This window comes from Pichia kudriavzevii, chromosome 3 (genome assembly GCF_003054445.1).
Source record: "Pichia kudriavzevii chromosome 3, complete sequence".
NCBI classification, from domain to species: Eukaryota; Fungi; Ascomycota; class Pichiomycetes; order Pichiales; family Pichiaceae; genus Pichia; species Pichia kudriavzevii.
In genome coordinates, this window is record NC_042508.1 from 809,723 (window position 1) to 836,376 (window position 26,654).

The following is a 26,654-nucleotide window of genomic DNA, read 5'->3' on the forward strand; positions in this document are numbered from 1 at the left end:
CAAGGTCAACAGAGTCACATTTCTTTCTAAGGTTTTCAAGTGACTCAGACAGAATTTGTACAATTTCGAAAAATATCCACAAACTTCGTTCTGTTAAGCAGTGTTTAATACAATATATAATCAAGGAACAACATCAAAAAAGCCCTCAGTAGCAACTACTTCCTGACCTACAATTTTTATAGAGCCTTGCGTATGAAATGTTTAGTTGTTTTAAGCCGTCGTAGTAGCTATCCCGGTCTCAGTCTTAGTTTTTGGATAGTGCGCGCTATTCATGTTTCTGTTGTTTATTTTTTTGAGGTCAATGTCAGCATAGATCTCCTTGTAACGGAAGAAGTACGTGTCTTGCTAATTATAAATAGCTCTTTTACTCACTGCAGATCCCCCCAGATAAAAATGGTGACTGTTATAGAAAGCTCCTCGGCTGTACGTATTTGAATTCTTGTCCTTTTAAGACGCTTCAGATGAAAAAAAAGCTTATACTAACACTTTTTATGGAATATTTTGTTGTATAGTTAAGAAAGAGAAAGATTCTGAAGAAATTATTAAACTTCAGCATCATGGTAATTGGGCAATCAGGGTCGGGTAGATCAACTTTTATTAACACCCTATGTGATCAAATGGTTGTTGAATCGTCATCTACCATCAACTTATATTCACCGGAGGAGTTAAGTCTCCCAACTAGAGAATTACAACTCAGGAAATCTAACGTCGAATTAGAAGATAATGAGGGTGTTAAGATTAGCCTTAATATTATCGACACGCCAGGTTTTGGGGATTCTTTGAATAACGATGAATCCTTCAAATTGATCAAAGATTACATCAAGTACCAATTTGATGAAATCTTAGTTGAGGAGAGTAGATTGAGAAGAAATCCTCGATTTAAAGATGGCAGAATCCATGCTTGTTTATATTTTATTACTCCTACTGGCCATGGATTAAGAGAGATTGACGTTGAAATTATGAAACAACTAGGTGAGTATGTGAATTTATTGCCATGCATAAGCAAGACCGATTCATTGACACTTGAGGAATTAAAGCTAAACAAGAAGCTAATCATGGAAGACATTGAACATTACAAGTTACCTATATTTGATTTTAACAATGACTATTTCTCGTACGATGAATCTTTAGATGATGAAACAGTTGAATTGAACAAGTACCTACAAAAAACTATTCCATTTGCCTTGATGGGCTCAAATACCACCATTAAAGATACAGCTACAGGAGAAATCAAGAGAGTAAGAAAGTATCCTTGGGGTATTGTGGATATCTTCGACAATGATGTCAGTGACGTTTCCATATTAAAAAACACTTTGCTGATTACTCATTTGAATGAACTAAAAGATTTCACACACGAAGTTTTATATGAGAACTACAGAACTAAGACATTGGGGGATGCCAACGAAGACTACGAGTCTAGTAATTCCTTTAGTGCTCAAAAAGCAACTCATAATGCTGTAGAGAGAGACGTCTCTCACTCTATCACGAGGGAAATTTCAATGGGCCATTATGAACCGGAATCAGCTAATGAGGGTCAAACTGATGCCGATATTCAATTGAAAGAAGAACTAATTCGGAAAGAGGAGGAAAGACTACGTGCCTTTGAGGAAAGAGTCCAAAAGGACTTGCTTCTCAAGAGAGAGGAAATCGAAGCCCGGGAGAGGGAACTTGCCGAGTTAGAAAGAAGACTTGCAGAAGAGAATCTTGCGTAATCTTGTAGCCTACACCTGTGTATTTCAGTTTTGTATCTTGAGGCAGATATGTAATGTACAAGCTAAATTCCAATTCAAGTAAAGTCTGATTGGTGTGTATCTCATTTTCACATGCGAGATCTGCATTTCACATGCACATGAAACGTGATTGTGGGGATATGCTCATGTATAAAAGAAACAAATTCCCCCCCCCTGTTTTAAAGTTGGCTCTCTTTTTGCTTGTTACTTCCTATACTTATACTATACTTCTAGTGCTTATTAAACAACAACACAAGACATCTCCACAATGGGTTTAACAGAAATAGCTCTTGAGTTATACAACGATATCGACTTCAACGACAAGAAGTTTCAGAGTATGTATTTCTCCGATGTTTTCATAATTGCTTGACAGCTCAAGTGAAGCAGAAGAGCCGATTAGCAGGATTGGATGACGTGCCATGGTGATGTGTGTGCTGTACACCTAACGATTGGATGGCACACCATACGAGGGGTGATTCCGTCGCCTCCCGAGCCTCCAGTGTAATTATGTCATTGGCGTGCGCAAGTATCGCTCTATCAACCAAGGATTACTAACAATCTGTGCTCCCACTTCTTGTGCAGCGTCTTTATTTTTCATTATCTTCAATCCACTATACTGGAATTTTGGTGCTCGTTTGGAATACTACACAAAGATTCTATCTACTCTCTGTTTTGGCTCTAAGAAATTGGCTGTTTATGTTTTTTCATTGACAGTTTTTACATTAGGTATTTTTAGAGACGAGATTTATAGGGCTGCTCTCACCGACCAAGCAACATCTCCATACCTTGATAATGCACTTTTCAAACTTTTAGGTGTTGGATTCTTTGGTTACGGTGGTGTTTTGGTCTTGAGCTCCATGTACAAATTAGGTATTGTGGGCACTTATCTCGGTGACCATTTTGGATTTCTTTTTGATGAAAGAATTGTCGATTTCCCTTTCAATGTCTGCGACAATCCAATGTACGATGGTTCCACTCTTTGTTTCTTAGGTACTGCTCTTTTTTATGCCAAGCCGGCAGGTCTGTTTGCATCGGCATTAGTTTACACTATGTACCAAATTGTCTTATTGATTGAAGAACCTTTCACTGCAAAGATTTACTCCCAAAGAGTGCAAAAACAAAAATAAATCTATGCCTAAATATTTATACAGATATGAATTGTCTAAATAATATGTACATATCAAATGAATACTTATTTCAGTAACTCTCACAGAATTCTAACGTTTTAATACTCACATGATCTAAGTTATTCTACGCATCGTGAACGTTGATGGGCTAAATCACTTACTTTTGTGACCAAGGAATTGGTAGTTACACACGAATCATAAACGGTCAATCCACCTTTAAGAGGACAAATGATTTTGATGTGGGCTGGAAATCGCGGAACATTGTAATCATTGCTTTAGTAGGTAACGTTTCCCATGAGTTTATAAGTATATTAAATGAAGTTTTATACCTGTTAATCTGTATTCGAGTGTTTCAAAAAAAAAAAAAAAATCATGCTACACATCTGTAACAAGTAATTTATGATTCTTATTTGTTTTCATGTTTACACTATAGCTAGGCTAAATATCTAAATCGAGCAGGTACTTATCATAAACATAAATCTAATTCTACTATATGAACATCTTAGCTTTTAATAAGCAATAGATGTACTAGTATTTGTATTCCTTAGGTCAGTATTTTGATATATTAATTTCGTCAAAATTGTAACATGTAACTTTTGTTAGTAATATCTGGGTGATATACGATATCAAACTAAGAAAGTCAATGTTAAACAACAGCTCAATTGATATTAAGCTGATATTAAAGGGAACAGTATTAAAACGAATGCTTATCCGTTTTTTAAAGAATGCTAGTTACTACCCAAAGCTCAGGCCTATAACGCCTTCATTTTGATAATCAACTAAGATGGAGTCACTAGGAAACCCTAGTTTTATCTTGAGAGGGTATATGTTTGAAAGGTACAGTAAAAATATACTAACCTGCTTAGTTGGTTTAGGTGCCACAGCAATAGGCGTTGCAATAGGGTCCTTTTTCAATGATAATGAAACTATCGAAGAATTACACGATTACTTGGATAAAGAACAATATATACAATATCTGGTTTCATCATTTATAAAGAAAGATGAATTCATAGAACTTTTCAAATACGCTGTTTTATCAATTATTTTCATGATAGCTTTTGCATTAGCATTTGCTGGTTTCACTTTAGTAAAGTTGAAGAAACAAGATAAAACAACTGCCTTGAAATTAGAAAATATTCATGAAAAAATCTCTAATATTGAACATGTTATCGAATCAATTCTTAGAGATCACGAGAATATCGATATAGAACAATTAAAATTTTTCAAATCTGAAATTGACCAACAAAGGATCACCTTTAAAAACTTGATTTCCAATAAAACCCTAGAGCTAGAAACAAAAATATCTGCAGCAACTTCGGTATGTTCAAAAGCTAAAACGCAAGTTCAAACTGATTTGAAGAATGCTAAGGATATGATATGCCATTCTGATTATTTAAAGAACGAATTAAACGCTATCCAACAGACCCTTAATAATGTGAAATTGAAGTCACAAACAATTGAAACAGATATGACAGAACTTTATGATAGTATATCAGAAAAACGTACATTTATTGAGCAGGAATTCAAAGAGAAATTCACATCGTTAAACGAAAAATTGAACAGCCAATATGTTGATATTCATAAATGTAACAACTTGTTGCTAGATTCTCAAATAATGTTGGAAGCGGCTGTTATAGAGTTCGAAAAGGTGAGCAACCCTACTGACATCGCTAAAAGTTCGAACATAACTGAGAGGACGATACTTTGCTTGAGGAAAGCTCTTGAGGTCAAGTCTTATTACGAAACAGGAACTGAAACTGAGAACCTATGTTCGTCTAGCATGATTACTGAATTACCATTCACAAGCGGTAATATTGAAACAGACCCAAATAAAAATTCAGTTAATGCATCTCTTATTAAAATAATGAGTCATGTTTCTGACATCGAAGAACGACTGGATGTCCAAGAGGTTCTAATCAAAAAAAACTGCAGTGACCTGAAAAATTCACTCAATTTGACAGCCACAAAAGTATCAGACATTAAAGCTTATAGTGATGAATGGATTACTTCGTGGATTGCTGTCTTATATGCTCTATTCAACAGTACTTTCATGAACTTAGAGGATCAACTTTTTGGGATCGATTATATGGAGTACAAGACAATTTTTCAGTTTGAAAGTAATAAATCTAATGAAAACTCTAATTTATTGCAGGATATTGTTGAGAAATGCAAGAAAACTTGTCTAAAAACCATAAATGAAGTGAATTTGTTGATTTTTGAATATTACCTAGTACAAAAGTCATCACCGGAATGCGGCTCGTCTCTAGTGTCGCTATGCGAAGCAAAAATAGATGAAGAACTAGAAGATCTATTTGAAAGTATCAAAATTGCACTTGGGAGATCGTCAATTACTGAGCCTCAAAAATCAAATATATTGAACACTTTACACAAATTAAAGCAAGACTTAGTCTCAGACTTGAAATGTGACACCAGAAGATACAATAGTTTGGTCAAACAAAACCTGAAAGATTTCCATCTTATTCATGATACAATAAAGACCTTGCTTACCAAGCCAGAACACAAAGGCTTGTCTTTATCAGAGGATGAATCTGTAATTGAAGTTTCAGATAACTCAATCTCATTAATTTCAGAAAATATTAATTCCTCCTATTCTGAAGATGATTCATCTTTCCTTAATGAAGGTTTAAGTGGGTCTTCTTTGAGACCCTTCAAAATAACAACTTCGTTGAAAACAAAGGGAAATCTATTAAGAGGGTAGTCCTGTATGGTGCATGTTATGTAAGGTTATTTTTTTTTCCAGTATCTAGTCAGTCACCGACTTCACGACTCGGTATTTTTCAGCACGAAGCTGCATTGTGTAAATCTCAATAAATTTTGATGAAATACTTTCATTTAACCATATTTTTCTTTTGAAAAACATCGGTTGAACATATCGAAAAATACTGTCTAAAATGGGCAAGTCGATCATATTGTTAAAGAATGAAACTATTCCACATGATCCTTACCGAGAAAAATTTAAAGAGAAAAGTATCGATGTCCACTTTCTTCCATTATTAACCCATAATCCTATAAATCATGCAGAAATTATTGGCTTTCTAACTGGGGATATGTTCCTAAAGGAATATAAGGCCTTCATCATTACCTCACAGAGATGTATCGAATCCTTGGATACAGTACTCTCGATGATTGATGATAAGGATACATTAAATCAGATCTTGCAGAAGCCCGCTTACACGGTTGGTCCTGCAACATATGATGTTCTCTCTGCGTTAGGATTTAGAAATATCAAGGGTGGTATGAATGCCGGTAACGGGTCAATTCTTTCTGACTTGATAATGTCCGATGAACTTTTCAAGGATGGCAATAAAAAGATTTTGTTCCTTACAGGTGAAATACGCAAGGATATTATTCCGAAGAAGCTAAAATCAGCTGGCTTTGATCTGAAGGAACTTGTCGCTTATAGAACCCAGGTGAGAGGCGATGTTGTTTTGAGATACACAAAGCTATACAATCAGTTAGTATCTAATGATAATGAAAAATGGGTTGTTTTCTTTAGCCCGCAGGGCACAGAGTATATCACCCAACATTTGATAAATAACAAACCAGACTTTAAGATTGCAAGTATAGGTCCTACAACAGAAGAATATCTCAGAAATTTGGACATTCAGCCAAATGTGGTTTCGGGGAAACCGAATGCTTCCTCTTTATTAGAAAGTATATCCAAAGCGTAAAAGCGATTCATATTTATAAAGCATTAGGATAATCGTTACTCAAAACGAGTGGATGATTTTGTTTAATTCTGAAACTATCAGCACGCTCTCGGACGTGTTCCTGTATGCAACTTCCATATTGAGATACTGGTTGTTGTTTTTTATTTCAATATTTGGTAACTGTAATTTTCCGGGTTTTAGGGGGATAAATGTGAGATCAAATTCATGATGTGATCCTGTTTCAGATGCTTCTTTTAAATCAACAAAGAACGCTATGTTCTTGAGTCCAGAAATGACCCATTTTTGATCGTTTCCTGTAAATGCCATTTCTAGACTAGCTGAATTACCATGGAAGCCATAACTTACAGATTCTTCGTTACCACAGAATCTAACCTTCTTCTCGGTTTTATCAAATTCCTCAATTTGATTTTTGGTCAGATTTACGATGTGTACATCTATCACCACTTTCACATTTATTGGTTCACAAACAAGATATTGCAATTCTCTCTTAAACTCATACTTTACTGTGTTCATCATATTCAGTGGCGGCAAATCTACTGGTATATGTAATTCACAAGCGGTGCTACTATAAACATCATTTTTCATTTTTTCATCTATTTCCAAGTCTTTTATTGATTCAATAAAATCTAAAACTGCTTCAGAGAAAGTGCCTATTTTCTTCTTGTCAATGAAATTATAACAGTCCTTGAGTTTCGCTTCGTGGAAATTAGTAATTATTATCCTGTTCGTTATAGCAAAAAAGTTGACTTTGTAGTTTAAACATGGCCATATTTTAGAAGCAGCATTTGAAAAACAAAACACATCAACAGGACCTACCATCTCCATTTTAGTGATAAAATTCAAAAATGTCAACTTCATTATTCCTATAATTTCTTCGAGAATACAATTATATTTTATTTTCAACAAAACTGATTTATCGTTAAAATCCTTTATCTTAAAGAAAAAAGTTGAACCTTGCTCTAAAAATGCAACAGTATCCTTTGGTGACTTCCACCCCGTAATCAACTCATTATCAGATATTAAAGATGTATCTTGAATTCGTATTGGGTTGTCCACAGATATAGCATTTACAGTGTAGTGTGACAGCAAGAAAAAATCTTGGCCACTGTGTTCATCAGATGTTCCAAAAAACTCATCCGCTGCTACGGCAATTGGCAACAAACTTTCAACAACCGACTTATGTTTCCTTGAGCAGAGAAGAGTTTCTCCTTCCGGTGGATGGGACTTGAATTTTAGCTCGTACGAAAGTTCAAGCATGGTATTTACAACGTACGGAGGAAAATAATAAGGAATTTCGACGCAAAGTGTATCCTCTGTTTGCCATTTATGAGATTTGCTAGGCCTGAATAGTAACTTTTTGGTATCTTCTATTACCTCAAATTCCACACAGGATGTGATGCCATTTTGAATACACTTCATACTATAATCTTCTTCTTTAGAAAGTTTATCTGGATCTGTTTTTACAAAAACCATTTCAATGTCGGATACATCATTAGATCCCACCTTTACTTCAAAAACCAACAGATCCTTATTAAGGTAACGTGTCTTTGAAACTTCCATTTTCGCAGTTGTGTTGGCCTTGGAACTTTCATTCTTCATACAATAAAATGTTTCAATCGGAGTGATACCAACAGCAGCACAAACATTTTGGACTAAGACAAGCTTATTGCTGAAAACAGATAATTTTTTCGCTTCAAATCTACCAAATACCAAATCAGCACATCTCAGCGTTATCGGATTCTTCCTTTTCAGATGCAATTTTTTGGTATAGGTAAAAACAACAGTGTTACCAACATCATCAACCATTTCAAGTTTTATCTTATCAACAGTACTGCATAACTCAGATTTCATTAGCAAATCAATCTCATAAACATCTACCTCAGAACAATAGACAGATGACAACGATTCAACAGTAAAAATATTATTTGTCTCCATTCTTTCAAGGGTAGCAAGCTCGTCACATAATTTCCTAAACTTGCCATCATCAATTTTTGTAGGATCCCTTTCTGCCAAAGTGATATAACTAGCTAAAAGTTGTGAAACAACACACTCACCCCTTTGCTCAACAAGCTTATTTAAATTTTCAATATAGACTTCTAATAATGAAGTTCCAATGAACTCCCACCCTGTGCTAAAAAAATAATCGAACGATTTCAACAATTGGTTACAAGATGTCTCATAGTCATCTGTCGAATAGAAAAGTATAAGGGCTAGTTCAGTTGATAATGTGGCAATAGTATTTAGATTGACCCCGTAATCGTTATAGTTAGCGATTAGCTCACGAGTTTTCTCAATGACATAGTCGGAAAACGTCTTTTGGGTTTTCATTATTTTCTGAATTTCTTCACTTTCAACAACATAGTCTTCGTTTTCAAATTGAATATCAATAATCGATAAAGATCCTCTTAAAGAATATCCTTGAGAGGTACCTAAAGCTATGAGTTCGTTTCTTTGTAAATGCAATAACTTTCCAATACTAGTAATTATTGTTTCCGAATTCTCGGTATGAAGCTGTAGAGTTTCCTTCAAGTATGAACTGCTCAGAAACATTTCAATCATTGCAAACGCAATCTCATTGCGTTTATAACATATCTCTAAGGAGTTTAGAAATGATAACAAACTTTCAGCAAGCAGCTTCATTTTTTTGAGGTAGCCCATCTTTGTTGGTTGTTCAGTTTGCAAAACATTTTTTAGCCTTTTGTAATAGCACATCTTCTTATGGAAGCTTGATGATGTTTCTTTTGGATCATTATCCCCATTGACATCCACCATTTCCAATATCTCGGACACACCGACAGAAAGAAATTCTGCTTTCGGGATAGAAGGAAACGCGTTGAATAGTTCTGAATATAACACCATGGCATCTTCTTGTTGGTGCAAGTGCTCAAAAATTGAGGCACACTTCAAAGGACTATTTTCAAAATATTTTAGTTGTCTGTTTATGGAATTTGCCAAAAGTGATGAAGTAGAGCTACTAATTATTTTCCATACTTCTTTCTTTTCGTCGATATTCGAATAAATCGATTTGATTTTGAAAATGTTCTCCTGGGTAAATTCTCTGTTGTCAAAATCACTTTTTAGTTTGTGAAAAATATTGGTTTTTAAATATTTATCAGCAGCTGTTCTCAACTCTGTGTTCTCAAAAAAGAAGATAAAGTATGGGATTTTCGGCTGTTCTTTTTTCATGCTTCCTAGCCACTGTAGTATTAGTGGCCGGATTCTTGACCTATAATCTTCAACCGTCTGGCATGTTATAAACAAAAACTTCAGGAATTTAACATCTTTAGATTCTGTATGTGGAATCTCTTCAATGAAATTGAACATGACATTTTTTAATACTCTTAGATTATCTGAGTTATCTTTCCAATAGAATGAAGGAATACGGATGTGCTCCTCAAAATCTGTCCTAAACCCACCCTGAAAAATTGATAGTGGATCGTAGAATCCAACATCTAAATCAATTGATTTGTTGCCTACTTTAGTTCCCATGTCTACCCGCGGAGCATAAACTAAAACTAGCGATCGGTTAGAATATGCTGGTTTTGTCTTTGAAACTTGACCGTGTTCTGTGTTGTATAAATAGCGAGTTGAAAATTATTAGAGATGCATGTATCACTTGAGCCGGTGCACGGATCATCAACACATTTTTTTTGATAGACATCAAATTATTCAGAAAGGAATGTTACTGTTGTTATTGAGGTTATAAGTCTCAAATAATCCGGATCTTAATTAAGAACCTTTGGGGTTAATCTTACCATAGATTTTTTGTGTATTCACATAATGGATGGTGCAGAAAGAGAAAACAGACAGGAGATAAGCACAAATGAAAACAAAGAGAAGTTAATTGTGCGTTTGTCTCGACGTAATACACTAATTGAACAAGCAACTAGAAGGCATTATGAGAATAATCCCAATGTGATATTTGTTTATGAAGAAGAAGAGGTTTTAGACACACCTGAATACTGGGCTACAATTGCAAGGAGAGCCAATATTCCAGTCGAAGAGGATGATGTTGAGGAGGTACCTAGCTTGGTCGATAAAGGAGATTCCAAGTGTTACGATAACCCAAGAGAACTATATGAGAAACTTTTAGCTCGACAACAAGCGTATAAAAAACTATCAACAGAAGCAGAAGATGAATACTATGCTAATATCGAATATGAGTATCAATTGAAAAAGAACCGTAAGAGAAAGTCTGATGAAAAAGATTCAGACAGAGAGAGTAAGATTGACAATTTTATGAAATTGTTCAACTATCAGCAGTCAAGCTTACGTGGTTCAAAAGACGCAGAACCAAGCGTAAATACCTCTGCGGAAAACAATGCAGAAAAACCTGATGATGTCGATTCTGATGTGAGTTTGGTTATTCTATCAGAGCATGACGATGTCAACGACAAAGTAGGTCATCAAGAAGAAATCGCCGAGGGTCGCTGTACGGGGAATTATGATTTAGAGACGGGATCCAACAGAATTGCAGACGGTGATGGATTTGAAGTAGAAGAACTTTATGAGGAAGAAAAATCTAGTCTTTTAGATGATGTGGAAGATGTGAGAAACTACAATAACGAGGAAATAATAGATATACATGAAACACTAAATCCTGAAGGAGATTATGAAAATTTTTCAGATAATTACGATATGGGAATGAATGTACGGGCTGAAGAAGATATCAATTTAACACACAAGATAATCCCTGGGATACAGGAAGTGGGTTATACTTATTTTGAAGAGACCGTAACAACCAGCGAAGCCTGTGAAACAGACGGGACTAATTTATCTGAAGAAATTTCAGAGAAAAATGAAGAGACTGAAGAGGGTGCTGGATCTGAAGCAGATTATGTTGTAAAGAATGACAAAGCCACGGAAGTAAATAACTTTGTTAGCTTAGACTCAGACTCTGATTCATATGGAAAATTTGGAAATAATAATAGTATGTCAAATGAAGGGTTAAATGAACAAGGGTTAAGTGAAGAGTTAAGTGAAGAAGAGTTAAGTGAAGAAGAGTTAAGTGAAGAAGGATCAAACAGGAAAAGATTAAGTGAAGAAGAAGAAGAAGAAGAAGAAGAAGAAGAAGGAAATAAGCTAAACAGAGAGAATAATTATCTGGCTAATGATGCAGTTTACGCATTCTTTTCTGCACAATTAGAGAATCAGCGACAAGCAAATACAGAACAACCTTTAGAGGAGGAAGTAGTGGAAATTCAAAGAAATGAAATAGAGCCAAGAAACCAGGCGGGAATTCAAGAAAATCATGTCTTTTCTGAGGATGCATCGCTGGATGATAGTTTACTGGGCAATAATACCGAAACAATCCAAGTATATCCAGAATCCGATACTAAAATTTCCTCCATTGACGAAACAACTTTTCACTCCGCAATTGGGAATGCATCAATAGAAGGATCAACTCCCGTAAATGAGAACAATGCTTTAGAAATGAGCATACAGCAAGAGGTTCTTGAACCATCACATAGGCATGTCATTTTCAAACCTATGACTCCTCCTCGACCACCCACGCCAGAAGCGCCGCAATTATTTATTGGACTATCCGAATTACTCTCTGCCTCATTAGATATTCAATCTAAACAAAGTGCAGGTCATGATGTTGATCCAGAACTTGTAGAGACCACTAGTAAGTTAATAGAGAAAACATCTAATGTTATTGGCGAAATATCAGACACAGAGTTAGAGAGAATTATTTCAAGACCTAGTACGGTTGACCGTGAACAAAAGATAGACGCCGAAGAGGAAGACAAAGTGGAAAGTGAAGCTGAATACACCGAGCATATGGTGGTGATTGATGAGCCTCAAATTAAAGTGACAAGGGATAAACAATCGACACCTCTTCCAGAGAATTACATTACCAAAAAGGCGGCATCAGTGTTAGACAACCTAGCATCTGAAAGCTTTAGTGTTTTATCAGAGTCATCAATGTTAGCGAACACTAAAAATGAGGGTGCTGATAATTGTGTAAATGAGGAAGATTACATAAACTCATTGATTACGGAAACACTGAATGATACAAATAGAACGAATTTGGTGGCAGCTTCAGGAGGTGTTTATGGGGAAACTATTCTCGAATCCAATGGGGATATATCAAATTGCAATCAATCATTTTTTGTAGAAAGCTTATCTGATCAGAAAGATGAAGATGGCATGGAAGATAATGTTACGGATAACAAAGAGGAAACGTTTAACAATAATGATGATGAGGAGATTATTGATCATAAGTCTACAGATACGGATGAACTTGAAGATTCTGTTACACATGATGTTACATCTTTTATCCATGTCACCAATAATGCCATACAAAGTAACGTCGAACCAAATGCTGAAGTCGATGATAATTTCACAATCGGATCTGACACCTCAGAAACGGGAAAATTGAGAAACGAGGCAACTTTAGCAAGTAACGAACATCTTCGGAATGAACATGAAGCAACTGAAAGTTTGACAGCTTCCTTTCAGGAAGAGTGCTCCAATGCTTCTAATTTGGAGAAAGAAGAGAAAAAAGTAAAAAAGAGAGCTTTTGATGAAGTTGAAGATATTTCAAACAATTTCGATTCTACTGGCGAGTTTCCTAGATTGAAAAGGAGGCAGTTTTCAATATTCAATCCGTTTTCTTGGTTTGGGAAAACCACTTTTAAGAATGTTGAAAATAAGAACATTTTTGAATTTAGTAACGGCGAAAAGATTGAGAGTAACAAGCTATTTCAAAATGAATCTATTGGTGAAGGGGTAGATGGCGTTGCTGAAGATAATTGCAGCTATAGCACACAAGAGAAAGAAAAGGAAGAGTCAGAACCTGCAAGTGCAACCGAATTGGAAATAAATCATAATAGTGCATATGCGGAACAAGAAGAAACTAATACATTCAAACAACCCAATGAACAAACCGAAAATGAGCGCAGCGAAATTGTGGACTCGAAATATAATAGTTACCAGCCAAATGCTTTTGAGAAAGCTAAACCTATATGTGGAGTGTCTACAGAAGGAGAAGTCGATACCTCACACGAGCCGAATATTCTCACTGCAAGCCCAAATATTTCAACAAATTCCGAGTCAGCCGATATAGGAGCTCAAGATGTACACAAGAAGGTGGGTATGGTGTTTTTGGACGATACATCTATCTCGGATGATCAAGAAGGCAAGAGTACTGAAAATAGCAAAAACTTGAATGAAAACGAAAATGCGGGAGGTGAAATGGATTTATCAACACAAAAATCTTGGTTTTCTGGATTAATTAGTGCCGTTAAAGAGTTTTCAAAAGGTGCCCTGATTGATGGAGCGGTTGATGATGATACTGATTCTAGCAGCAGCACACAATCATTAAATGACTCTGATAGTGCTACTGATTCATCAGTTTCTGCAAAACATGGAGTGGCCTCCACAGAGGAAAGCACAAACACGGGAGAACATACCTCTACTGAATCTAGTTACACAGAATCAAAGAATGACTCAGTTTCAAGACAAGAAACAACTTTGAATATAGAACAAGTTGATGAACCTGAAACCTTTGAATTATACGAAAATGAACAACCTTCTGCCGATTCAACTGTCCATGAAATAACTGATTTTCTTAGTATTGTCGAAGAAAAGTTAGATGAGGAGATATTTAATGTAGTTAATTCCCCAAGTGAAACGGAAGCTGGGAACTCAGAACATTTCAAAAATTACGAACAAGAGGTTACAGAATTTATGGAAGTTCACGAATATGAAGATGGTAAGGAAAAGTCAATGCGTATTGAATTAAGCTCTGATCCTAAAGATGATAACCAGCAAATGGAAACGACAAAATGTGGTGATGGTGACGATGTTGAACGTCCTCCGGTGGAAACGAGATATTCAGAAGATGGTATCAGTGATTTGGGAGGAGCACATTACATAGAGTCAAAAGCAAATAAAGACGATAATGAGGTGGTGTCTCATTCAGGAAGCGAAAATTGTAATCTAGAATTACCTAAACCATTGGGAAATAGCAGGGATTCCAACTTTTCAGGTATTTCTAATGAATTGACCTTATATCCTTATAAGCTGGTTTCCTCAGAAGAAACGCTTGAAGAGACTGCTGAATTAAAGAAAACGAAACATAGTCATGAGTTGCAGAAGCAAGAAGATAATTTTGTTGAGACTATTTATGTGCACGATGCAGTACAAGAAGTGAAAGATACTGAAACAGGTTTGGGAAAAGACGAATCAAACTTTAATGATGCTGAATCATCAGAAGAGAAAAAAATAGTATCCAGTGCTAATTTTGGAGATGTATTAGTTAGTAATAATGATGCTGCGCCTTCAGGTGAGGTGATTAAAGAGACATCCAATGGTGAAAAAAGAGAAGCCACTCCAGAGACAGATACAATGGAAGTTGTTGACAGCGAAGACATGGAGGAACCAAATGGTGAGAAAAATTCCCATGATTACAAAATACAAACAAATGAATCTGTTGATGCTACAGAAATAATTAAAGTTGATCCTTTAGATTACGAGAAAATTACCGTGAAATCATCGAAAATTCCGAAAGTAGAAGTTGAATTACTAAAAAAACCTAACAAGAGAGGCCGGGGTGAAAATTCAGATTCTGAAGAAGAAGAAGATTCTCTCAATAAACGTCTTCATCTGCAAGATTCAAAACTAGAAGCGCCTCCTGTTGCAGTTAGGACCAGGTCGAGATCTCCATCACGGAAACCGTCTGATTCCAGTACCAGTCGTAACTTATCGTTTGGGGAGAGTGGGAAGACATCTTTGAATTTTTTAGCCAATAGAGTATTATCATATGGCTCAGATGAGGATCCCGTTGAGATAAACGAGGAACGTTTACCAAGAGATTACACAGACCTGATTGAGGAAGCAGATAATTTTATAGTTCATGAACTTGAAAGGAAGCCGAGTGCAGCTGGTGTTAAATCGACGAACAGTGATAACGAGGATATTGATAGGACGGCATCAGAGAAGGAGCAATTAAACAATCCGCTTGTTGTTCCTAAAAGAACGAGGTCTAATGTTTCATCTTCTTCCAAATCTGAAACTGACAAGACAAGTGTGGAGTTGAAAACCATTCGTGGCTTAAGAAGCAGGCCCTCTAACTCAGTTACACCTGAGATCATGAGTCGCTCGGGATCAGATGTAGATACTGGATCGGATAGTGAAGCAACACTTGGAGACCGATTGGCAGCCGCTTCCAAGCGCAGCAAGAAAAACAGTCCATCAGGTAAGGGAGATCGAGATGCAAGCGGTAGAGGGAGAGGTAGGGGCAGGGGAAGAGGAAATGGAAGAGGTAGAGGGAGAGGTAGAGGAAGAGGCAGGGGAAGATCCACCAGAGGCCATAGCTCGTCAAGAGGCAGCACCAGAGCTAGTGGTAAGGGGAAAAGTAGTAGGTGAGGAGAAATAAGCTTCACAAGGTGTGTCATTATTTCAGTTAAGTAAATGCATCTATAAATGTAAACTTTCTTTTATTTTATTCTTGGTGACGGAAGTTTAAGGTGAGATAGAGGTAGTAAATATTAATGGAGGATACGAAGATATAATACACAAATGGCTAAAAATCGTCCTCGTCATCTTCAACTTTAGCAGGACGTGACTTTATACTAGGTTTTCTTTCGTCGTCCTCGTCATCATCATCGTTTTCGTAATCGTCGTCATTGACATTGTAGCCATTATTGTGTTGGACTCGTTTGGCCTCCTCTTCAGCAACAGCTTCACATGCATCAATCCAGTTGGAATAGATGTCAATCGGTTCCGATAGCGAATTGATTGCAGTTTGGAATGACTGCCCACAGATCTTACAATTCAAAGTTCCTATACTTGATTTTTTGTCAATTGTACAGTTGATTGCCTTTTCGTGATTACAAAATAGACACGTAAATTGCGTGTCCAATCTCTGCTTGATTTTCTTCACTGGTTTTGCAGAAGATTTCCTTTTACCCATTGTACTCTATTTTCCAATAAAGATGCCACTTGGTGTCGCCTCCGGATTTCAGTTGCAAATTTCCAAGTGTAATACTCTTGTTCATTTCCTCTTCCTCTTATTTATCCCCTTAATGGCACAACATAGTTAACACTGGATCCAAATTGTTTAAAAGCGCGAGGATTCAAGAAGTGTCGACGCGTCGTAGGTAAAGACTTTATAAACGAAAAGTGGGAATTAATGAGATGTTCATAGCTTTATTGCCTTAATTGAGCAAGCTGAAAAAAATTGCCTTTGATCTTAGGAGAGAAACGAGATTTTCGAAGTTTGTATTAGAATTTTGAATTTTTTTTTTCTCAATTGAAAAATTTCCATGTCTGATAGCTTTTTTGTGGAATTTTTTTTTTTTTCAGATTGAAATTGTTTTACTATAATAAACTGAAGTTGATTTCTGTGTATAAATATAAATTCCTATACATATCGATCATTACTTCCACCGTTTTAATCATGGCATCCAGAAAGACTAGATCATCGACTGCAAAGGCATCGACAGAGAAGCCTGTTGAATCCCCTAAGACAACTAAAGTCAGCAAATCTACTAAATCGACAAAGCCAAATAAGACTTCAAAGACATCCAAGAACGTGGTTGAAGATTCAAAGCCAGAAGCGCCAAAGAGCACCAATTCAAACATGATTAATGATGAAGAAGTAGTCCAAGCAATAAATATCAAAGACAAAGCGATTGAAAATGCTGTCTCTGCATTATCTAAATGGAATAAAAAGCAACAAGAAACATCTGCTAAAAAGAACTTGTTCGATGAAGACGACGAAGAGATCCCAGTTTACTTACAAGTCACAGCAAACAAATACTTGTCAAAATCCAACGTTTTGAAACCACGTATGATCACCGTTCCACATCCTATCCACGATCTTGATGATGCTCGTGTTTGTATTTTCGTTAAAGATGACCTTTTGGATGAAGAGTCAGCTGCGAGAATTGAAATATTAAAGGAAAATGAATTGAAAAATTTAGCTCAAATTATCACTGTTAAAGATTTAAAGACCAAGTATAATGCATATGAGAAAAGACGTCAATTGTTATCTGAATATGATATCTTCTTAACCGATTCTTCCATTGCCAATATGATTCCAAAGCTACTTGGTAAGATCTTCTTTGAATCTTCAAAGCTCCCATTAACTATTTCGGTAACAGAGAATAAGAAACTCTCTGTTGATAAGTTTGTCAAGAATTTCCAAAAGGCATTGAATTCTATTGGATTTATTCTACCAATGGGTATCAATATGGGTTTCAGATTAGGCATGCTAGGTCAAGATATCAATAACATGAAAGAAAATATTCATGCTATTGCTAGATTCCTTGAAAGATTTAATATACGATTGATCCAACTGAAGTTAACGGATTCCCCCTCCCTTCCAATTTACATTAACAAAAAAATCTTCACCGAAGATGATGTTCTTAAGACTGATGATACTCAAAACGATGGAAATAGACTTAATGATATACCTTTATCCATCTATGCTGAAGGTTTGAAGGAATTAGGATTAGATGAGGAAGAAGCTAATCAAATATTTGGCAGGAAGAGAAAGTCCGACCAACTGAAGGACGACTCAAAGACCACAACTACTAAGAAGAGTAAAAACTAAATGTTTATATTTTTATCTGTAATATCGTTTCTAGATTTTTTGTAAGTTGGAATTACACCAGGAGAATATATCGAAGTTTTCGAATATTAAAACATACCGCGTAATTGAAATCGATGATAGCGTGTGCCTGATACCCCCTTTTATCTAATCAGCCTACAATTTTTTCATTAAGTGTCCTTGATTAATTCTTTTGAAGTTGTATAGTATCATGAAAAAGGGAGGAAATAGTTCTAATACTTTGATTATAACGGACTCTGCTCTTGTGCACCCAGAAAGCCATGATTTATTGCAAGAGACCATTTCTGCAATTAAAGAGTTTGTAAATGAGCTCAACACAGAAAAACTGATTCATAGTTGCCTTCAAATTTTACATCTTAAGTCATTTCGTCGGGTCCTATTAATTTTTACAGAATCCAAGATAGCCAAATTAGTATTTGAATACTTCCAAAGATTAGGGATCCAGATTGGATTTGCAAGGAATGATAACAGGCTCACAACTTGTGACTTAAATTCAGACTGTACAGTGGATTCGAATGTCTCAGGAAGTAGTCTAAACCCCCAGCATATTCATATAAGCGATCCTATTAACGAAAGATATATACCTGGAGATACGGGGGTGGCCGGCAGAGAGAATAACTTGACGTTTCTAAGAGTGCCACATCCACCAATTCAAATGCAATCGCCTCCAGCTTCACCATATGAGGGATGGATCCCACAGCCTGAAGAACCTCCAAGTGATACGACGCTTTCTTTCCATCCCAAGACTTTGGGACATGTATTGTACACTTATGACGGGGAAGAAGTGCCACAAGGGCTGGGTCAAATGAGAAAAGTGTTTTCTTCTTTTATTGATGATGAGATGCCGATGAGTCGAATCAATGAGAGCTTGGAGGATTTAAATCTCGGTGAAGGTCTCGAAGATACCAATGAGAGAGGAGGAAATGGTGATGATAGAGATTTATTAAAGGGATCACTTCTTCAAAAGAATAAGTTTGTGGAAAATAATGAATTTAAAATACCAATATTAGTTATAAACCAAAAAGAAGCGGAAAACTTAAGACAAGTGGCAACCAATTTTGATCTTGATAAAGCATGAACCAAGAAAAAACAACTCAAATGTAGTTAAATAGTTTTTATATGAAATTTCAGACAAAAAAAAAAACAGAGAAGGAAAAATAAAACACTTAAACCGGCTAAATGTCTCAGTTTTTGACTCTTATATTACCAAGCAATAATCCAGCTATTGAAAATGAGCCCAGAATAATATAGAAAATAATTTCGGGTTTTGCAATACCAATACCAAAGGAGTAAACAGTCAAGAAGAACCAAGGTGCAACAAGATTAACGATATTTTTGATTAGTGCCAATGCGCCAAAAAATTCACCATTTTTACTGGGATTCGGATTATATTTCAACAATGCAGAATGAATAACAGGGGATCCAACAGCCGATAGCGATGTTAGTATGAAATAAAAACAAAGTATCCACAACGTTGGAGAGATTGAACATAATAAGGAGGCCACGATTTCAGACAAAATGGCGACTCCAATAGTTGTTATATCAATGAAATCGACGTTGAATGGATCATGGCTGAAAAAATTCAATAGATTGTGTTGCACCCAAGGATTGAGTACACTTAGAACGATTGCTCTAGATCCGGATATCACACCTACGAATAGACCAAGTTGTGATTGGCTTAGGTTAAATTTGTAAATCATGTATAACGCAATTGGGAGTGAGGAACCTGCAGAGCAAATGACAAAAAATAAATCAATAGCTAGTAACAAAATACCATTGACTCTAGCAGGCAGGTCAATTTCAAGCTTTTGTAAACTACTTGGGTCTTGGGACGGATTCATTTCGTATTCACTGTTATTTTCGTTAGTACTGAATTGTCTAGGCCTAGTAATCCAAAGAATTTTAAGGGATTCGAATGAATCTATAACTCCAGATAATCCAAGTTTATAGGTCCAAGAAGGACTTGATTCTAGTTCTCTTCTTGATCTAATTGAAAATCTTCTTGATTTATCTCTCAGCTTTTCACCTCTAGATTCGGGAATACACCAAATCACAAAAATGATTGACATAAAGAACAATGCAGCACTTGCACCGACAAAATGAATGGATGGAATGTTAAATGTCGAGCCCAGGAAAGAAGAGGTCAACGGACCTAATGATAGACCAAGGAAAAATGCACCAGTAACTTTACTCAAGGCCGGTAATCTTTCTCTTTCATGGACAACATCGCAAACATAAGAATTAGCAATACTTAGGAGAACAAAAATGGAGCCACCAAATGAGTCGACGATATTGGCCAAAATGACTCTATTAAAAGTGAAGTAACGAGGAGTTAGGATAAAGACACACATGAACTTCGATAGACAAGACAAGGTGAAAGTGATTAAGAACATTGGTTTTCTACCGTAAATATCACTCAACTTACCCATTTTAACAGAAACCAGAATTTTGATAAAGGATCCAATGAAATTATTGTATTTTTGTAAATTGGCATTCATTTGTTGAACAGAGGGCGTAGAACAATTATTGACCTCGCCATTGACGAGGTAACACACAGCCTTCATGATCAAATCTAAGTCCGAAGACATCGCTATTCCCAGAGAAAAACAGTATGAGAAGACAAGGACAGAAACCATAAAGATGGAAGGCCTGCGATACCATTTAAGGGAATTATGATGCTCTCTATCTTGTAGTAGGAGAATCGAATCACTTATCTCAGAGAATACCGAATCTTGATAATGGATAGAGCTATAGTTACCTTGAGATAGGGAATTTTGAATGAACTCGTCAAGTGGCTGATCTTCGGCCATGAGCGATTGGGAGTTGGCGCTGCTGTTATTACTTGAGGCATCGTAACCTTCACTTGAGGATAACATCGCCCCTTCTTCCAAGATATCATCATTCAAGATGGCGTATTTGAGCGAATCCCCCCTTCTCACATGTATTGGATTTGAGGAGTGATGGAAGTTATGGTGTTTTATATTGTAACTAGAGTTCAAATTAGGGGTATTATTGGGAGAATCTGTCGAAGTGTCTGCCGATGAGCCCATCAAATAGTTTGTATTACTAAGTCGACGAGACTTTGCCGGGATTTTCCTTCTGTTGTGTTTCTTGGCCATTCTGGGAAAGGGTGATAGAAGGAGAGGGGAGATGTCAAAATATACAACCTATAGGACCTAAGGGTAGTAAAAGATCTGTGATGAGGTTTTGAAGAACGCCAGTGTGAAGAACTAGTAAGAACTGACGATAGGCTCTTCTATAAATTGAAGATAACGTTTTACTTATATTGATATATTTTTAAAAATGTAGCCTTATGGTTTTTTCTCTTATCGGGAAATGCTGCTTTTTTTTGGTTTTCTCCTTTTTTTTTTTTTTTTTTTTTTTTTTTTTTTTTTTTTTTTTTTTTTTTTCTCCTTTTTTTTTTTTTTTTTGGATTAGAAAAAAAAAAACGGGAAAAAGCCAGAAAAAGTCAAAAATAAGGAAAAAAAAAAATCAAAATGTTGTCCCGTTCCGACGGAAAACCTCCTTTTTTCCCGCAGGGTGAAAATAAGACAATTTGACAGAAACAGGACTGGAGAAGAGGAGGGAAGAGAACTAGGAGAAGAGATCCAAATTGGATACCTGTAGTGCCCCAAGGTAGGATATGAATGGATGTGAGTAGGTTCTGGTTTCCACATTGTCTGCACCCTGTATTTCCTTCTATCCCTTTCTGTTCTAGTTCCTGGTTCATTCATTCACGTCTATTCATAATACTCATCCCCCCTTTGTGCTATACTCTGGACTCCAATTCTGACACTTACCACTTCTCCTTACACTGTCAAGATGTCTCAGAAACCCATAATGACAGCCCATGCCATAAGAAATTATCTCCCATCAAATGACTTGAAAAATTGCTTGCAGCTACTGCAAGATGACGTTGTCTACATCATGGACAAGTCTGACAACCAGTGGTGGGATGGCGTTGTCTTGGATCCTATTGGGAATGTTCAAAGAGGCTGGTTCCCAGCCTCTTATGTAGAACCATACACCCAACTTCACAGACGGTCACATTCACGTTCACATTCACGTCCTCGTCCAAGTTCAAATTCAAAATCACGTTCAAGTTCACTTTCAAAATCGCAGTCACAGTCACGTTCAAATTCTAACTCAAATTCAAATTCAAATTCAAATGTGAACTCAAACCCAAATATAAACCCAAACTCACGTTCACGTTCACGCTCATGTTCGGTCTCAAGTTTGAAAAAATCGGCTAGATTGAACTCCTCGTCAAAATCGAACTTGGTACCTGCAAATGAAATAGCAATTGGCGACCAACATCAACTAAAATCGAAATCAAGTACTCCAGGTTATGAATATAACCCATCGAATTCAACAACACCTAATATCAATACCTCTTCAAGCGGCCAATTTTCGCCAGCTTCTCAAAATATTCAGCCAAGGAGACACTCCACCAGACCTAGAATGCAATCATATGGCGGCCCCCATCAAATGTCAACACTCCATAAACAACAACAATTACCGCAACAACATGTACACTCAAGAGTTTCTTCACCTCATGCTAGCCATTTCATACGCTCCAATTCAGCGGAAGTTCAACCTCACTCTCCATCAGCTTCAATATTCAAGGAGAAGAACTATTTTATTTCAAAACACGATTCCTTACTATCTATGAACTCTCAACAACAACAGATCAACGAGTCAAGGCAGTCGTCTCAAGCTTTTACAGATATATCCGCCACTTCATTATCTAATTCCATACATATAGTGTCAAGTGATGAAGTGAAATCTTATTTTCAACCTGATAATTCTAAATCCCAGCCTTCATTTAATTTTGTTCCCACTTGGATACCACAATTTGGTCAAAATCTGGAAGTTCTCTATAAGAACCAGGCACTAAATGTATACACCAATGATATACCCTACATTGATGCTGGTTTCATCAATGAGAGCACCTTGTATGAAACTCCAGATACTACCAATTTGATAAATGATTTGAATATTTTACCTTATTCTTCAAAGCGGAGCTGTAATGATGTTGCCTGTGTAAACATGAGTAGGAAGATATCAAGGGGCAGCAGCAAGGGAAATGATTCAGTCAATTATAATATCAATCATAGTTGCTCTAACGCCTTCCACAGCAATTCGAATAGATCGTTACCAGAGCACACCCATATACTCCATAATTTACCATCTTTTGTTGACTCAAGACCCACAGAAATTTACTATACCGAAACCTCAGATTTACTTACTTGGGATTCGTTGGTTTCAAGCTTCATTAATGCGATAGATGGGTCGATTTCATGCCTTATTAAGAAAGAAAAAATGGGTTTTAAAACTCATTTAAACGACGCATCTAACAAGCTATCATTTTATCACATTGCTTGCAGGCAGATCCACCCTCTATTGGACAGTTCAAATAAAGTCTCAAAATTAAGTTCCATATTAAAAAAGATTACTGATACTTTTATTCAATTCAGAATCTGGTCAAATTTGGCCATTGTTTCAATTGATGCCCAGATTTCTCATAGAACCGGCTCAAAGTTGGGGTTTGAGGATAACTTGATGAATGGATCCACAATTAACGATTATATAAAAAACTCCACCATTGCAAGGTCCAAATTAGAGAAGCTGTCAATTCATTTGATTAAGTTTATGTCTACTGTTCCAATTATGGTTCATAATGGATACACCCAAAAGAATACTTCTAAAATGTTGCCAATGGTATACACAAGATTTATTAAGGATAAGTTTGAAGGCGGTAATTATAAGAATAAACTTACATATTCAAAATATCATCATAATGATTATTTTATTGATGTAAACCATGATCAACCAAACATCTTATTAGATGAAGCAGTTACAGATAAATTAAAGGTACTGGAAATTAACATATTTGATTCATTAAAGCAAATCAATGATATATTGTTGACGCAACCATCCAAAGATATGTCCTTGCAACAATTCAATGAGAAGATAAATATAAGTTTACTAACAGCTGTTTATAAATGTGTTCCTCTCTTGTCACAGTTTATAAACACTTTTGAGTCTATCGATCTAACTGTTTTTGCGATGATTGATAGAATGGCAAAAAAACCCTCTGACTATAAAAGAAATACAACTCTAATAAAGTCAGAGGTTGAGGACCCTTTATCGCCCTCTAGTACTCCTCTGCATCATACATCAAACATCGAGACTTTGTCAAGCAGTACTTCTGACTTTGGAAACTCAATTGATTCTGGTGAAGATAGTGAAAAAAGTAGTCAATCTTTCTACGATGCAACTGCTAAAGTTTTCAGACCTTTGATTTGCGAGTTCTTACAATTGAAACAATCGCTTCATTCAGCATTTAGTGATTTGATTTTGGATTCTCAGACAATTACCGCTGATGATCCTGAGACATTTTCCACGATGAGAGATGATTCTTCTCTTTATACAAAACCGTCTAAATTCAAAATGGTTGCGGACATTCTACTAATGAAGCTACAAAAGGCAGACTATGAGTTACATAGACGTAATTCGTATATTCTTGACCCGAAGTTGAAATTGATGGAAACCATCAATGTTTCAAAAGATAGGATAAAATTGATCAATATTCTGATTATTCAATTGAGAGATGAGCGTAGAACAATTTTAAACTATTGTTCGAGATTGATGAATTCTGATTTTAATATTGCTTCTCTATTTATTGCTGAAAGACACAATACAATTGTTTCTAAATCAAGTCAAGCAACAGCTACGTTTAGTGGGAAATATTCTTCAGGTTCTTATATGAACGAAGATGATGAAAGAGAAAACTCAGTCGATGAGAAATTACCAGATTATGGTTACACTTTTACGAATGCAAATACAAATGAAGAACATGTTCCATGGTATATGACTATGGACCATGATGAGGAGAAGCTAATCTATGAAGGCTCCATTTTGAAAGGTGGACCTGTGAGAGGCTTAGTTTCTAAATTAGTTAATCCAAATAACCAACCCGACGAATTATTTGAGCAAACATTCCTATGTTTTTTTAGTACGTTTGTCAAGCCAGCCAAACTATTTGAAATACTAATTGAAAAGTATAATTTGAGTATGCCCGAAGCATTAAGTTACGAAGAATATGGTATTTGGATTGAACAAAAGTTAAAACCACAGCAGCAGAGGATTTTAGACATTTTCATCAAACTATTCTCTAGATATTGGATTGTTAACTATACGACATCGGAGTTGATCAACACTTGGGATTACTTTGTGGAGGAAACGCCGAGTGTTAAAATTGAGTTAATCAATTTAAGCGCAAAGGTGTTCTCGTTTGATAATCAAGAAGAATATATTGATTATTTTAAATTAGGAAATATGGAACCAAAAACAATTCCTGTAGCTCCCTTGTCCAATTCTATATTGCATTTGAGATTACAATCATTAAATATCAATTATGTTGCTGAACAAATAACTGCAGTACAAGCGTTTTATTATAGGAAGCTTAATATGTGGGACTTATTAGGTAGAACCTATAACTTCGCAAGGATTTTAAGAGGCGACAACGAGATGAAGCATTCTAATGTTAATATGAGGGATCCGTTGGGTACAAAAAATATATCCAACTTTATTAAATGTTGTAATAATTTGACTCATTATACAAGTTTTATGATTTTGAAAAATAGTGATTTGAATGAAAGGATGGAATCAATCAAATTTTTCATCTTGTTGGCAGAAAAATTAATGGCAATGAACAATTTCTCATCAATGACTGCCATTATAAGTGGTTTAGGCTCAACTAGTATTTCAAGATTACGCAAAACTTGGGATCAGTTGCCACAAGTTTACATCAATAAATTTCAAAAAATGGACAACTTGATGTCAATCGGAAAAAATTATAGTGAATACCGAAATATCCTGAAATTTGTTAATGCTGATGACGAGGCATATATGCCATTTTTAGGGATGTATCTCTCAGACTTAAGATTCACAACAGATGGTAATTCAGATTGGTTGACTAAAAGGAGGGGTTCCAAGGGACTAGTTAATTTTGCGAAAAGAGTAAGCATAATGAAAATTATTAATGAAGTTTTAGATTTCAATAATACGTTATACAATATTAGGCTAGATGAGGAATTTTCTTGTTATTTACAGGAAATGTTTAAGGGTTTGCCAGATGATGAAAAAATGTACCAATTGTCAATTGAGATTGAACCTAGAGTTAGTGTGCTCAAAAATGGCAAAGGCTTGGCAACTGTCGGCTTGATGGAAATAGCGGATGGGACTTACCAAGGCAGTGTGACTCCTGAACGGTCCTCAACTTTAAGCTCATTTTTTGGTACTTTCAATTCAATTGGGTCATTTAGTACGCCTGATGGTAGAAATAATAATGAGAGGCATAATAGCAATGATCGAAATTCTACACAGGCTCAAATGCAGGGCAACGAAGGACATCATAGTCATTCACATCGTAAGCATAGCCATAATCATAAGCACCATTACAAACAAAAGTAGTAAGTTCACATAAACAACAAAAAGACAGACAGAAATCAAAAAT

General features: G+C 35.9%; 11 protein-coding genes across 11 annotated transcripts; 8 read left to right on the forward strand and 3 right to left on the reverse strand.

Annotated features, from left to right (window-relative positions):
- Positions 1 to 393: 393 nt before the first annotated feature.
- C5L36_0C03740 (uncharacterized protein) lies at positions 394 to 1,712 on the forward strand (the record flags this gene model as incomplete). The annotated part of the gene is made up of 2 exons (XM_029466054.1): positions 394 to 423; positions 513 to 1,712. The coding sequence occupies 2 exons, from the start codon at positions 394 to 396 to the stop codon at positions 1,710 to 1,712; spliced, it is 1,230 nt and encodes a 409-aa protein (XP_029321914.1).
- A 286-nt stretch (positions 1,713 to 1,998) lies between these two features.
- On the forward strand, positions 1,999 to 2,857 carry C5L36_0C03750 (uncharacterized protein; the record flags this gene model as incomplete). Its single annotated transcript, XM_029466055.1, has 2 exons — positions 1,999 to 2,065; positions 2,313 to 2,857. 2 exons carry the CDS (start codon positions 1,999 to 2,001, stop codon positions 2,855 to 2,857), a joined length of 612 nt encoding a protein of 203 aa, XP_029321915.1.
- A 784-nt stretch (positions 2,858 to 3,641) lies between these two features.
- On the forward strand, positions 3,642 to 5,576 carry C5L36_0C03760 (uncharacterized protein; the record flags this gene model as incomplete). Its single annotated transcript, XM_029466056.1, has 1 exon — positions 3,642 to 5,576. One exon carries the CDS (start codon positions 3,642 to 3,644, stop codon positions 5,574 to 5,576), a length of 1,935 nt encoding a protein of 644 aa, XP_029321916.1.
- A 193-nt stretch (positions 5,577 to 5,769) lies between these two features.
- Positions 5,770 to 6,549, forward strand: C5L36_0C03770 (uncharacterized protein; the record flags this gene model as incomplete). The annotated part of the gene is made up of 1 exon (XM_029466057.1): positions 5,770 to 6,549. One exon carries the CDS (start codon positions 5,770 to 5,772, stop codon positions 6,547 to 6,549), a length of 780 nt encoding a protein of 259 aa, XP_029321917.1.
- Positions 6,550 to 6,588: 39 nt separating this feature from the next.
- On the reverse strand, positions 6,589 to 10,038 carry C5L36_0C03780 (uncharacterized protein; the record flags this gene model as incomplete). Its single annotated transcript, XM_029466058.1, has 1 exon — positions 6,589 to 10,038. The coding sequence occupies one exon, from the start codon at positions 10,036 to 10,038 to the stop codon at positions 6,589 to 6,591; it is 3,450 nt and encodes a 1,149-aa protein (XP_029321918.1).
- A 291-nt stretch (positions 10,039 to 10,329) lies between these two features.
- Positions 10,330 to 15,924, forward strand: C5L36_0C03790 (uncharacterized protein; the record flags this gene model as incomplete). Its single annotated transcript, XM_029466059.1, has 1 exon — positions 10,330 to 15,924. One exon carries the CDS (start codon positions 10,330 to 10,332, stop codon positions 15,922 to 15,924), a length of 5,595 nt encoding a protein of 1,864 aa, XP_029321919.1.
- A 157-nt stretch (positions 15,925 to 16,081) lies between these two features.
- C5L36_0C03800 (uncharacterized protein) lies at positions 16,082 to 16,471 on the reverse strand (the record flags this gene model as incomplete). Its single annotated transcript, XM_029466060.1, has 1 exon — positions 16,082 to 16,471. One exon carries the CDS (start codon positions 16,469 to 16,471, stop codon positions 16,082 to 16,084), a length of 390 nt encoding a protein of 129 aa, XP_029321920.1.
- Positions 16,472 to 16,957: 486 nt separating this feature from the next.
- On the forward strand, positions 16,958 to 18,115 carry C5L36_0C03810 (uncharacterized protein; the record flags this gene model as incomplete). The annotated part of the gene is made up of 1 exon (XM_029466061.1): positions 16,958 to 18,115. One exon carries the CDS (start codon positions 16,958 to 16,960, stop codon positions 18,113 to 18,115), a length of 1,158 nt encoding a protein of 385 aa, XP_029321921.1.
- Positions 18,116 to 18,323: 208 nt separating this feature from the next.
- Positions 18,324 to 19,211, forward strand: C5L36_0C03820 (uncharacterized protein; the record flags this gene model as incomplete). Its single annotated transcript, XM_029466062.1, has 1 exon — positions 18,324 to 19,211. The coding sequence occupies one exon, from the start codon at positions 18,324 to 18,326 to the stop codon at positions 19,209 to 19,211; it is 888 nt and encodes a 295-aa protein (XP_029321922.1).
- A 106-nt stretch (positions 19,212 to 19,317) lies between these two features.
- Positions 19,318 to 21,252, reverse strand: C5L36_0C03830 (uncharacterized protein; the record flags this gene model as incomplete). Its single annotated transcript, XM_029466063.1, has 1 exon — positions 19,318 to 21,252. One exon carries the CDS (start codon positions 21,250 to 21,252, stop codon positions 19,318 to 19,320), a length of 1,935 nt encoding a protein of 644 aa, XP_029321923.1.
- A 703-nt stretch (positions 21,253 to 21,955) lies between these two features.
- On the forward strand, positions 21,956 to 26,611 carry C5L36_0C03840 (uncharacterized protein; the record flags this gene model as incomplete). Its single annotated transcript, XM_029466064.1, has 1 exon — positions 21,956 to 26,611. The coding sequence occupies one exon, from the start codon at positions 21,956 to 21,958 to the stop codon at positions 26,609 to 26,611; it is 4,656 nt and encodes a 1,551-aa protein (XP_029321924.1).
- Positions 26,612 to 26,654: the final 43 nt, after the last annotated feature.